This window comes from Dryas octopetala, chromosome 4 (genome assembly GCF_963921425.1).
Source record: "Dryas octopetala chromosome 4, drDryOcto1.1, whole genome shotgun sequence".
NCBI lineage: Eukaryota > Viridiplantae > Streptophyta > Magnoliopsida > Rosales > Rosaceae > Dryas > Dryas octopetala.
In genome coordinates this window covers 11,597,175-11,611,504 of record NC_141369.1, presented here as the reverse complement: position 1 = coordinate 11,611,504, position 14,330 = coordinate 11,597,175, and the positions used below count along the sequence as shown (strand labels likewise).

The following is a 14,330-nucleotide window of genomic DNA, read 5'->3' as shown; positions in this document are numbered from 1 at the left end:
GTCTGAGGCTCAAGATCAATTACTCATGCTCAAAACATGGATGTGGGTATGTTTATATAGGTGTGGACGTTACTGCCAAAAAGGAATTATTTTGAAAAAGAAATTCACAAATTAAATTGAAAATATTTTAGATGGATTGACAGGGATGCTGTATTCATCAATAAAGTCACAGAACAGTATTATTCTTAAAAAAAAAAAAAAAATGGTTAAGTCGAAAATAGTTTGGCCACATGAGAGTCATAGAAGACGCGCGTGAAGCTAAAAGCAATAATTCCTAATTAATTCAAAACAGACATATATTTAAACTAATTTAGTAAAAAAATATATACATATCTTCCCAATTATTTCAAAATTTCCCTCTAGTCAAAGTACGTATCAATGTAGAACCTCCAATTCACCTACATTAATAAATTGTATTCAAAGTATATATATCAATTCACCTACCTTGAATTAAACCATGATATACTTTTTGAAGAAAATTTCATGAATAATCAGCCTTTGGGCATTTTCCTAAAAAATTAAGAAATGAAATCAAAGTCCATAAATATCAATTTACCTACATTGCCTACACAATGACAAGCATTCTATTAACCTAATGACTAGCATCCTATGTACGCCCCCAAATTTCTACAATTAGAGACTTTCAAGAGAACCCACGTACAAAACCTGCATTCTATCAACAAGACCCATTGATTCTACTACTAATATCAACCCGATCGATTTACCTACAATTAATATAGAGTGCTGCTATTTACACACCCTGTTTTTTCTTTTTGCACACCCTTTTGTAAACAAAAAAATCAAAACTCAAAAGAAAAGACATACTTACCCCTCACCCAACACACCCTAACTCCATTTTTTCTCTTCTGCACACCCCATCAACAGACAAAAAAAAAAGAGTGCTGCTATTTGCACACCCTTTTGTAAAAAAAAAAAAATCAAAACTAAAAAAAAAAGACACACTTACCCCTCACCCAACACACCCTAACTCAATTTTTTCTCTTTTGCACACCCCATCAACAAACAAAAAAAAACACACACACCCCCTTCATCTCCCTCACCCGACCACACCCACCGGCCACCCACGCAGCACCCACCTCCTCCCTCCCCTCCACCAAGCCCAGCCCCGTCGCACCCTCCCTCCAGCCCCGACCCGGCCCACCTCCCTCTAGGTTCGGCGGATGTATGCCGAATGGTTTGTGGGTGTTCGGCGGGTGGCTGCCGAATGGTTTGTAGGTGTTCGGCGGGTGGCTGTCGAATGGTTTGTGGGTGTTCGGTGGGTGGCTGCCGAAGGAAACTCAAATTTTCGGCAAACCAGTGCCAAACAAAGGAGAAAGCAGAGAGAGAAAAGGGAAGGTGGAGGGGAAGGTGGTGGGCTGGGTTGGGGCTGGAGGGAGGGTGCGACGGGGCTGGGGCTTGGTGGAGGGGAGGGAGGAAGTCGGGCTAGGTGGAGGGGAATGAGGTGGTCGGGCTGGGGCTGGGTGGAGGGGAATGAGGTGGTCGGGCTGGGGCTTGGTGGAGGGGAGGGAGGAGGTCGGGCTGGGTGCATGGATGGGAAGGAGGTGGGCTGGGTCGGGGCTGGAGGGAGGGTGCGACGAGGCTGGGCTTGGTGGAGGGGAAGGAGGAGGTGGGTGCTGCGTGGGTGGCCGGTGGGTGTGGTCGGGTGAGGGAGATGAAGGGGGTGTGTGTGTTTTTTTTTTGTTTGTTGATGGGGTGTGCAAAAGAGAAAAAATTGAGTTAGGGTGTGTTGGGTGAGGGGTAAGTGTGTCTTTTTTTTTTAGTTTTGATTTTTTTTTTTTACAAAAGGGTGTGCAAATAGCAGCACTCTTTTTTTTTTGTCTGTTGATGGGGTGTGCAGAAGAGAAAAAATGGAGTTAGGGTGTGTTGGGTGAGGGGTAAGTGTGTCTTTTTTTTTTAGTTTTGATTTTTTTTTTTTATAAAAGGGTGTGCAAAAAGAAAAAACAGGGTGTGCAAATAGCAGCACTCTTAATATATATATATATATATATATATGATGACCTCCATATGAAAAATTATCAAATTCATTTGAGTTTAGAGAAAAATTCACTTTAGAACCATTTGAGCCTTTCATCAAACACCTATTAGCTAGTACTATATGAACTTCCGTATACAAAAAAACCAAGCTAGAACACGAGAAAAATACTTGTACTTGAAAACCAGAACACAATTAAGTAGGTAAATTATGTGTTTATCATAAAAAGTAGGTAAATTATGTGTTTTTAATAAGAGTAAATAAATTATGTGTTTGTCAAAAAAAGTAGGTCAATTTTTCTATGCAAACATTTTGTTTTTAACGAGCAGGATTAATTAGACATACATCCATTTTGGGAGACCCGATTTGATATTACCCTTTTTTTAAAAAAAAATTGGATATACACCCATTTTTAAATAGGTCTGTTGACTTTATGTACTAAATTGTAATGTTTTTTCATTTTAATTATTAAAATGTTTATGTCATTTCACCTTAAATATTAAATTTCAGTTTATATACCAACTTTTTAAAAAATGGTTATACTGAGCTGTAACTGTCTAACAGTCATAAGTTTTTTATTGCTTTGTTGTTTTCTCAATATTTGTAAGGCTTAAACTTTACTGTTCAAGCTCAAACATCATTAAGCTTTCATCCTCACCTATTCTCTAGGTTAACAATTGCACAAGTTCAGCTAGCTTGCAATTTTTTAAAAGTCAATGAAGGGTGCTATCATTGACTGAACTGCATGTAGGTAACACATTTTTATTTACATGAACTGAGGTAACAAATTTTTGCCAAAATTATGGAATATTTGGGGTATAGGGTAGTAGTACATGTGGTGACAGACCAAATAGTAATAAAAAAAAATTGTCAAAAATGGTGGGGATAAAACCAACTTAAGAATTTCAAACAACTTTTCTCCTGCAAACATATATATCAAGTATCTTAGCCGTAGGTTATCAAACACAAAAATCCACAGTAGGAGTCAAATGCACGACCAAGAAATCTCCATCGTATCAAACCTCAAAACCCATAAAATTTGATGTTCTAACTTATAATTGCAACTTCACTTTCCCAATTGTAAATGCCGTAATAGACATGTAGTTACCATAAATTCACTCATCTACTATGGGAGTACTAGCTGATTCTTGCAATCGCAAGATTTAGGGGGTTTTGCTAATTATACGGGTTCTGTACAATTTTAGGCGTGATTTTAGGGTGTTGTAATTCTACGGGTTTTACAAAACAAACTTAATAAACGTATTTGATTACCTAATAAGGAGGCATGACATATTCCGTAAATATCAACAAATACATACCCAAACTATTATCTGACATCAGAAAAACAAAACAAAAAAATCTAAAAACGTTTGACTAGGTGATGGGCGTATTCTAAAATGTGGTATTGAAAATGGAAGTACATCTAAAGGACCTTTTGAACAAATACCAAAATTTCTCCACCATAATATATTGATGATTCATTATCAATGAATAATTTCACCAAACAAATATTTAACAAAAAAGAAGAAAATAAAAAAGACAGATGAACAAGTCACATGTTATTAGGAACATATATGTCAAGTTCAGATGTGAACCTATACAGTCACGTACATGTTATTAGCTAGGGGTATCATGTTCACATGCAGTAACAGGCTATCTCAAAAAACAATTTTGGAAGACCAAATGTGAACAACAAAGGAGGGGGAGGGTTCATTAATTGACCCTTCTGACCACATTGGCTAAGTCCATGTTTCCAGTATGACATTGACATTACCTAGCTGCAAATCATGTGCCAACTGCAAGCCTAAGATATATACCTGCTAATAGTTCGGTTTCATCAATACAAGATTATAGTAGTTTGGTACTATCCCTGGACCACTACTAGCAATAAACTAATAACGAATAGTTTGGTACCATAACGAATAATTAATGGATAGTCACGTTAGGTTAAAAAACGACCTCACAGTACTGGTGAAGAATAGCCTTTTTTGAACAAACAAATTAATCAACAGCCTCTCAATTATGTTTCGGTCTAAGAAAACAATAGAAAAATTGGCTCACTCCGCTTTTCAGTTTGATGACCAAGATTGTATACTTTTTTTAAGTTTTAATTCGATCATGGATCATTTCTGGCACAAATATATATAGACAAATAAAGGCCATTAATTATCAAGTGGTGATAATTTCAATGTTTATCGGAAATATTGTGTTCGTTTATTTATTTGTTACAATTAAATGTCCTAATGGTTTTCGATTTGTCAATCTTTCTGTATGTCTGATCCTTGAATAGAGACCTAAATATACACGTACTGTTAGGATCATTGAACGATAATGTTGAGTGAGCTCCACAAGCAATCCTTTAAATAAGCATATTTAAGGGATTGCATGGAAGCTCGCATCAATCTCATTTGACTACGATCAAAAGGGATCCCTTTTTTGAAGTTTTTCCTATATATTGTATGTATATAAAATTGGATCACAGTTAGATAATCATCAAATAGTTTCCGATTTGGTTGTTTTTATTTTTTTTGCAAGAATCATCTTTAGTAGGTTCTTAATTGAAAAATAGACAGTTCGAATTATAAGATGACAACCGTGTGGTAAACGGTGGTTACTTTTTTGTAAACTTAATTATACTAACATATCAACCAATCTGCCTCCCTCATGGATCGATATCGGCAAGGTTATTTGGATTGTTGATAGTATCTTTGGATCATATCTTCTATGTATATACCAAATAGTATTTGAGCACCCTGCATATGTATATACATAATTACATATATATACATAGAAAATATGATCTAAAGCAGCTATCAATGAGGTAGATAACCTCACCGATCAATCTATAGGAAGACCAATCGATGGACACTTTAGTATTAATTTCAACTACTAGATGTAAGGGTATCTACTTTTTTTCTTCCACATTTTGATTTCATTGTAGAATCGCTCTTTAAAATATAATTCTAAAGGTTTATATGATAACCCAAAATTCAAAAATTAAAGCTTAAAAAATCTAGCGATGATGGATCAATATATCTTTGTATGAAAAGTACACAAAATTTAATTTACAGTATCACTGTATACAGCGGCGGATTCAGGAAATTAGTCCAGGGGGGCTTCTAAATAATTTTTTTAAAAGATAAAAATAACAAAGATAATAAAAACTATATAACATTACAATTAACAAAAAAAATTCAAATATTTTATTTATAAAGTTCATACTTCATACGGACATTAATTTATAATTGGCCTCTACGAGTTTTCATCTTTTGAAATGTTTTCATGATTGCATCATTATCAATCTCCTCCAAGATATCATTCTTTATGTATACAACCATGTTATAGCTCAACCATTCATCAAAGCCTTCAAGCCCTCTCTGCGCCCAAGCCCTCGCTAGTCGCTGCCATCGAAGGTAGTCCTCTCTCTCTCTCTCTGAGTATGTGATTCTGTCTCTCTCGTTCTTTCTTTCAAAAGAACGATCAGTAATGTTTTTTTTTTTTTTTACAATACATGGGGCTTTTGGTCATTTATTAGAGGGGGCATTGTTGTCATTTAATAAATATATACAAAAATGTTTTTTGAAAGTGAACGAGGGCTTGAGCCCCCTAGTCCTTAATTGGATTTGCCCCTGGCTGTATAGGTAAGACTTGCTATTCGTCTGCGCTGTTATTAACGGCGTAGTTAACCGCATACGAATTATATATATATATATATATCATATGTTAGACGTCTAACATATATGGTCGAGGACAAAAGCTCCCCTCTACACACCTAGGTTCGAACCCCACCTTCCCTGTAATAAAAAAATATATATACATACAGAGATTGTATATTTGTTTGCACAAACCATTACATTTTACACTAAAAAGGGATAATTCTCAATAAGGTTAGGTCTTCTTTTGATGTAACGTGTCCATCCATTGACTAGTTTGACTGTTTGAGGGTCGGTGGTGCTGCGAGACTAGTATAACTAAGCGGGATTACCAAATAATACAAAATTTGTGGCCATTAATAACAAGCTAGATTTAGAAATATGCATTTGAGATAGCATGGAATTAGGTTCACGTCTAACATCTCGACTCAACCTAATCACATCCATGTTCTTATTGAGAAATATCCCTTTTTAGTGTAAAATGTAATGGTTTGTGCAAACAAATCAACAATCTCTGAATGTATATTTTTGAGAAATTACAATTTGTGAAAAACTTTTCATGATTTTACAATTATACTGTAGTGAAGAATGAAACAAGCACACTGGTGGAGGTGGTGTACGTGGTCTAAACTGTGGGGTCAAATAACTTTCAATGTTTGTGCCAACTTTCAATCTCCATCTGGAGGACAGGATTGCGTTGTGAGTCAAAGTACGATTTTGTTTGAAGTAATTACTCCACTTTTAATAGTTTTAATTGGATTAGAAAACTATTTGTCATTGTTTATAGAAGTATAGTGATAAAGGCTTGGCGTAGTAGGACGTACATTTATCATATATAGCTTTGATAATTTGGTAAATGAAATATTTATGCAGTATGTCTAGCACACAAAACAAGTACATCAGTCGTATACAACTTCTGATATATTAGCTTCGGTAGTCAATCATCTCTTAATTGATCGTTGTCATAACTTGTAAACTGTGACCATTATTTACAATTTGAAAAGAGCATAGAGAGAAAGACTTCTATAGTATGGTAAGTACCTTATTAAAATGGGTAATTTAATTCAATAACCATTTTTAATATACAATAAGTTTTTTGACCCTTCTCTCCCAAATAAGTTTTTTTTATAACCCTTTTACATTTGTTCGAACAAAAATACCCCTTATATATATCATATGTAGACTAGAAATTCGACACCTAATTAGACCAGAAATTCCACCATCTGCTTCTCCTCCACCTCCTTCGCCTTCGAAACTTGGACGGTCGTGTTCCTGCAACATCTACTTCGTCGGACCACCACCCAAACCCTCCCACCTCCCTCACCAACCAACAACCCATCAACTCCTCTCTCTATCTCTCTCTCTCCTTCTCTCCCAACCCAAATCTAAAATAAGCATCTTTTACTTGTGTCGTTGCAGAGAGTAAAGGCCTCTTTCTCCCTCTCTCTTGCCAATCCAATCGAACTTAAGGCAAGGTAGAGCTCCAGCGATCGTTGTTCGAGGTGGTGCCTTCTCCTCGTCTTTTCGACAACGCATCAATTATGTTTTTTTTCTCAAATCTGGGTGTTTGCTCTAAATGGGTTATTTTGCCTTGAAAAAAGATTGTCGTCCAGATTCGTAAACCCAGAACCCCCTGCTTGAACTTGAACAACCTCTTCTTGCTCTTCCTCATCTTCTTCAACCTTTGTCTTCTTCTTCATTTTTTGATTAGTAGCGGCCGTCATCGCCTTACAATCATCGCCAGAAGAGGAGAAGCAGATTGTTGAATTTCTATTCTAGTTGTCGTTGCTCGGTCGTTTGTCGAATGCGCGGTCGTCGGAAGAGGAGAAGCAACTGGTCAAATTTCTAGTCTAGTACGTTGTCAAATGTGCGGTCTACATATAATATATAAGGGGTATTTTAGTCCGAAAATGAAAAAGGGTCAAAAAAGTTTATTTGGGAGGGAAGGCTAAAAAAACTTATTGAATTAAATTACCCTATTAAAATACTATCTATTACTAGTATTTTCTTTTTGATTAAAATGTTCTCAACAAATAGATACATTTTGTGAAGGAGCCACTGGAAAGGGAAAGAGTAAGTCATGTTAAATGAGTGTAAGATTCAAAGGTGTTATAAGGCCATCTCCAATGCAATCCCAAATCCATGGACCATATTTGGGTCCAAAGCAACAAATACCAAGCACCAATGGGTCCAACCCAAGGCTGTAGACCAAAATATGTTGAAGGAGTGATCTCTAGTCTCACATATGGTATTGATGTGAAGTCTCACATACATATGGTATTGATGTGAATTAAAACAGTTATGAGAAAAACAGCAAACTCCCATCTACTTATTTTAAACCCCCCAAAACAGTTTATTTTTACTCCAATTTTGAAAATAAACAGTTTTAATTATTTTACCAAACACCTTTGGGTAAAATTTTTTTTAAAAATAAGCCACTTATTTTGGTCGATACTCATTTTTAAACTGGGCCTCAGTCTTGATCCAACCCAAACTAATGGCTCATATGTGGGCCCACCCACTTGAGAGAGAGAGAGAGAGAGAGAGAGAGAGAGAGAGAGAGAGAGAGAGAGAGAGAACGAGAAAGCTAGATGACAAAAAGACAACATCTATATTTGCAATCCAGGGCTCTGGTTTTAATTGATTAATCTGATTTACGACATGGATAGAGAATCATTCAATATCAATGTTTTGACTTGTTTTAAAAATTTAAAATATTTTTTAAATGGACAAATAATGAAAGGAAAAGCCGAAAGGTAAAATACAAGGATTGAAAATGTAATTTAACCTAATATTAATACAGATGCCAATCATGCTACAAGCAAAGAATTATACAAAATTACAAATGCACAATATTTTTGACATCTTCGTAACCCATTGGGCTAATGAAAGGTCACCAATAACCATCTTCTTTTCCCGCCAAATGAGCCCTTGAATATAAATTAGCATTCCCCCAGGGAGGCGTTAGGTTTTCCCCCTCTCTCTCTCTCTCTCTCTCTCTCTGCAAGTGGGCTACAATTTTTCCAGGTACTCCTCTCAATTTCCATTTTGCGTTTCTACTTTTTTCACAAAGTTAAATCTTTATGCCCGTAATTATCTTCCTAATTTTTGTTTTAGCTTTTCGGCTTGATCATATCATATGCTACATTATAGGTGCTCTAAAATTCCCATTTTTCTTAGACTCATATATGATATATATCACTGTTTCTTTAGCAGTAATGTGCTTTCTGTTTTTTGTTTTTTCTTTCAATCGATCATCTGGTTCTTTCCCACTTCACTATGATTTAAATGGGCTAGTTGTGGGTTTTGAAAGAGTCTGATTTGGTGTTTTAACTACTAACTTAATCCTTTTTTTTTTTTTTTTTTTTTTTTTTTTTGCATTTCTTATATTCATAGAATAGCCATGAAAAGGAAAAGAAAGTCAACATCTTATGCTACCCAAATAGATCACAAATACGAACACATTCAACAAATGGGTCCTTTTATAACTGATCTTCCGAAGTCTGTCCTTCACATTGTTCTTCTAAAGCTCCCACCAAAGAGCATTATCATATGCAAATGTGTATGCAAGACTTGGAATGATCTAATTTCGGACCCTGGATTTGCTAAGCTGCACTTTGCACAAGCAGAGGCCTGTCTTTTCATCCAACCCTTGGGTCCAACTCGTGTGTCAAGAACCCTTTACATGGTTGAGCCTGAAGATATCTTGGGTTTTGATTTCAAGGACTGTGCATGTGACCGTGCCACTTTATGTAGCCGGTGTCGTGTCCACATCAATCTTCCCAAATATAAAATTCCATTGCGCAATGCTGAAGAATTATCCTATAACAACGATAATGTCAATATGCTTCATAGGAAACAAGACGCTAAAAGAAAGCGCTGCATCAAGATAAGGCCCAATGATCACAAGTACAAGGTGGTGAATTCGTGCAATGGTTTGCTTTGCTTGTCTGAACCATTCTTCAATGACCCTGTTGTTGTATGTAATCCAATTACTGGGGAGTTTATGCAACTTCCTGAAGCTTCTAAGCACGAGGATCAAAAAGTATCTATTGATTGTGGATTTGGTTTCAGTACAAAGACCAACCAATATAAGGTGATACGAATGTTTAATCAAGGGACACCTCATCCCACTAGGGTGGCTGAGATACACACACTTGGGACAGGTTCATGGAAAGGTGTTGGTATTGCTCCCTACTCATCATATATGCTAGCATATCCCACTTATCTGAAAGGAGCATTTTATTGGTTTTGCTATGATAGTTTAGATTATATAGTTTCTTTTGACTTGGACAATGAGCAGTTCCAGTCAGTTCCACCACCTCCTTTTCGCCTGGAGGAATATCGTTATGTGAGCATGGGAGTTTTGGGAGATAGTCTTTGTGTGTGCGATTCTCATGGTTGTAGTATCAATGTGTGGTTAATGAAAGATTATGGTGAAAGAAAATCTTGGAAGAAGAAGATTTCTATTGAAACTGATGGTTATGTTGAAGGTGAAAGGTGGCCATATGGCTTATTTAAACCAGTGAAATACTTAAAAAATGGGGGTTTGTTGATGTTTCATCGTCGTACTAGTTCCTTATTTTACTATCACCCAACAAACTACAGCAGATCATTCATTTATCTTAAGCTTCGTGGGTTTAAGTCAGATTTCGAAGCAATTAGTCATGTTCCAAGCTTTATTTCGCTCAAGGACATTTTGATTGGGGACAATGTGAAAGTGCTGAACATAAATTCGAGGTAAGGATGTGATGGCTTGCAATGTATTTTTACTTTCTAAAACTTAGCATGAATCGGTTGAGCTGGTCTTGTTTGTCTAGAATTTCAACTAGAAGAAACTTCATAGCCTGATTTTGGGAAGTTGGTTTTTTTTTTTTCATAATTTATGTTAAGCATGACCCTAAGTTACCTCTTGTGAAGAGTTGCTTTATAAATTGCCTCAACCTCAAAAGAAGTTATATGTATATTTAACTGTCATCTACACTGTCATCTATGTATTTGATTCAGTCCTTGGTCATTCATGAATTGAGTATTATTATCTTTAGGGTAGATAAATAGATAAATAGCAATTGGCTTTTAGTTGTTTTCACTTCCTAGGTATTGTCAACTATATTGGATATATGATATTTGTCTTGTTAATGATATGCCGTGGTGAAGCAGTTGACATATATAGTGTTTGCTTACTCTGGTCAAGAGACTCAAGACAAATGCACATGCATACACAGATGTACAAGTATTCATTTAATTATGGTTTATTCACCCCCTTTTCCCAAGTGTTGGTCACAATTTGTTCCTTTGGTTTGGCTTTCATTTCTTCATTCTATCAACAGAATTATGCATAAATCTTTTCCTTTGGAGAATAATACATTTCTCATTTGAAATAGCCTTATCTAGAAGCCACCCTTACAGTTCCTCTAGTAAGACCTTTTCTAAGAGACCACCACAAGCAATTGACAACTTCTATTTTTTCTTTTGTTCCAATCTTAGGTTAGAATGATGCATTATTTTAAAATAAAATAATGTTAATAACTTCTTATTAACATTTTAAATTAATATTCTATGTAACAATTTCTTTCAAAAAACTATATCTATGTAACAATATGAAAAATTGCACACATTATATGAATTTTACATATCATATTGCACGTACGACTCCAGAAATTTCCAGAAGATGGCCCTGCTTTGGGCATTGTCAATTTTGGATGTTCTAATTAATGAAATTCCTGTTCTACTGATGTGAAAAGTAAGTATAACTTATCCAAGTTTTAGGAAAAATTTTCAAAAAGAAAACAAAAGATGTCTACCTTAGTCCTTCTACATTGAATCGGCCTATCCTTTAGGATTTTATGCACACATATACATTCATTTATAAAATTGCAATTATTGAATCTTGTAGAAGCAGGATAAGATGTTAACAATTTAGAATTGCAATAGCTGCTATTATATAATTGCAACTACATTGTTACATTCAATGTAGAAGCAGGTCAAGATGTTCACACATATACTTGAATCTTGTGGAAGCAGGGCAAGATGTTAACAATCTGGTCTTTTATTAAGCTATTAAAATAAAATATATCTACCAGCAATGCTGCAATGACAAAATACCTATAGTGCAGTCCTGTTCTGAGCCTTCATTTTTGGAAACCATATTGCATAATTCTTGTCTCTGCTATTGTTGTACTGGTGTTTGTAGAGTGGTAAATTTAATACTATTAAAAAAAAAAGGAAGAAAAGAAAGAAAAAGAATGAATAGTAGCCGCTGTTGCAATTATTAATGATAGCAGGTAGGGATGTATGCTTATTAGTGAGCGGCCTTATAAAATTGGTTGGAATAACTGATTTATATGTTCAAGTATAGACTTTAAGTGTAACAAGTGTTGATACAGGTGTGCCGAGTTCAAGCTGCTTGGGGAGAGTAGAGCTCTTACTTTGGAGGAAGAAATTGCAGATTTGGCATCAGATTTCTATCCTTCTTCCAGTGGTGAAGAATGAAACAAACACACTGGTGGAGGTGGTGTGGTCTAACTGCACCTCAATGCTGTTTCAACTTTCTATCTGATTATCTATATTTTGGAGGGTTGGGTTGTAGAGCAAAATACTATTTTGTTCAAGGGTTGTAAATGCCCTATATTTCAAGCTGCTTAGGGAGAGTAGAGCTCTTACTTTGGAGGAAGAAATTGCAGATTTAGCATCAGTTTTTAAATATGTAGGTGGTGAAGAATGAAAAAAGCACACTGGTGGAGTGGTCTAACTTCTCCTCAATGTTGTTTCAACTAATTTCTCTCTAATTATCTATATTTTGGAGGGTTGTGTTGTAGAGCAACATACCTTTGTTAAATGGTTGTAAATGCCCTCAATATTATGTACTTAGATACCAGAACTTTTGATTCCCCTCCTACCTAAAGTAAACAACTATTGTTTTGTTTGAGTTGTTTGAAGTTATTTAACTTTTAATAGTTCTGGATTAGAAAATTACCTGTCATGTTTATGCTTGGCTTAGTAGGAAGTACATATATCATATATAGCTTTGTTAGTTTGGTAAATGAAATATATTGATTAATTAAGCAGTATGTCTAGCACACAAAACAAGTACTTCAAGTTCAAGCATATATAAGTGTGATATTATGTTTATGCACGACCTAGATTAGGTAGCCAATCATCTCTATTCTCTTAATTGAGCGTTGTCATAACTTGTTACCTGTGAGTCTGTGACCATTATTGACAACTTTAAACAAAACAGAGAGAAAGACTTCTATAGTAATAGACTAAAAAGTATGGTTAAAAAAGTAACTTGTTAAAATACACGTACTGTATCATCCATTTGGCCTATGCCGGCTTAGGTGTAACAACTCTTACACCACCAAAGTTTGAACTTTGAGTCATCTTATAGAATTGAAAACATTAGCCACAATGTAATGTCTAAAACGTTTGAGTGCAAATATTTAGAATGTTAGAATTGGGTCAAATTTCTATTTTTATTTAGTATTTGAAAATTTTCAATGCAAATATTGGACGGTATGGCTTTAAGACGGATCCGGCTTCTCTGCCTTTGGAGAAGCTGCTGTTTGGTGCCTCTGGAGAAATCTTTTTGTTTTTTTTTTTGGTTGAATCCTTTGGAGAAATCTAATCCACTCAAATAATCTAACGACTTAAGAAAAATTGGAGAAATCTAATCCACTCAAATCTGGTTTCAAGAGCATGACTAGTAACCAACTCTTTAATAAATTGGTAGTCAATCTGGAGTGCCAAAATGTTCTTTGACAACTTCTAGAGTTTCCTTACATTGCAAGTTTTTGTATCTTCAGCAACCAAATCAATACCTTCACTTGACTCTTCCACTTCCTTTGTCTCTTCATGTCTTGTTCTGTTCTAGCAAGAAAAATTGGATCTGATGCATATTTTCACACCAGATCAATGGTGTTTAACGTATGAGCTCAGCAGCTGTGAATATCCTTAAGAATTCTCTTCACCTGAAACCAAGCATATATAGTGGTTGTTTAACAGGAGATCAAAGCCTCGTTTGCAGGAGGTTCTCAGTTTGAATCCTCCAATTCTGTCTTGGACATTAATTTGGCTTTAAGGAAATTAAACTAGAAAAAAAAAGAATGAAACCTCACGTCCGAGCAGTTTCTTCAAGATTCGCCACCACAATAGAAAAGCCCTGATTTGTTTCCAAACACCAAAATGAGCCAAACATCAGTAAATAATATTAGAAATATATTCACACTACGAATTTGACTCCCCAAAACCATCCTGAATTTTTTTTTTTTTTTTTTTTAAACAAATAGGATTTGATAATTTCTCATGATCGAAAAAAACCCAAAAGGGCCAAAACCCTTTTGTTTTGGACTTTTGGGTAAGAATATGACTCATGAAATGAATAAAGAAATAGTGAACACAGGGAAGGTCTAGTCAGGCATTGTAATTGGAAAGGTATAATTAATTAATAAGAAAGAGAGCTCATTTTTCTACATAAAAGAGAGCATCACTTTCATAACCAATAGAAAAAATTGGAGAGAATTGGCTCTCACTTAAAAAAACTCTCTGATCCTTTCATATGTGTCTCTCTTCACTCTTCTGCCTGGACTCTCTCTCGGCACTCCATGTATTCGTATCAATGAATATCCATGTACAATTCTGAACAATGCCTTTCTCTACTTGTAATGGCTTTGCAAAACATTGAT

General features: G+C 35.4%; 1 protein-coding gene across 1 annotated transcript; it reads left to right on the top strand.

Annotated features, from left to right (window-relative positions):
- Nucleotides 1-9,049: 9,049 nt before the first annotated feature.
- Nucleotides 9,050-12,340, top strand: LOC147286822 (F-box/kelch-repeat protein At3g06240-like). The gene is made up of 2 exons (XM_086242493.1): nucleotides 9,050-10,386; nucleotides 12,033-12,340. The coding sequence occupies exons 1-2, from the start codon at nucleotides 9,050-9,052 to the stop codon at nucleotides 12,136-12,138; spliced, it is 1,443 nt and encodes a 480-aa protein (XP_086098619.1). The 3' UTR covers nucleotides 12,139-12,340.
- Nucleotides 12,341-14,330: the final 1,990 nt, after the last annotated feature.

Excerpts from the sequence above, each read along its gene's own strand:
- LOC147286822 (XM_086242493.1), top strand. The coding sequence starts at position 9,050 with ATGAAAAGGAAAAGAAAGTCAACATCTTATGCTACCCAAATAGATCAC. Across the intron at positions 10,387-12,032 it reads GTGCTGAACATAAATTCGAG|GTGTGCCGAGTTCAAGCTGC; the intron begins GTAAGGATGTGA and ends GTGTTGATACAG.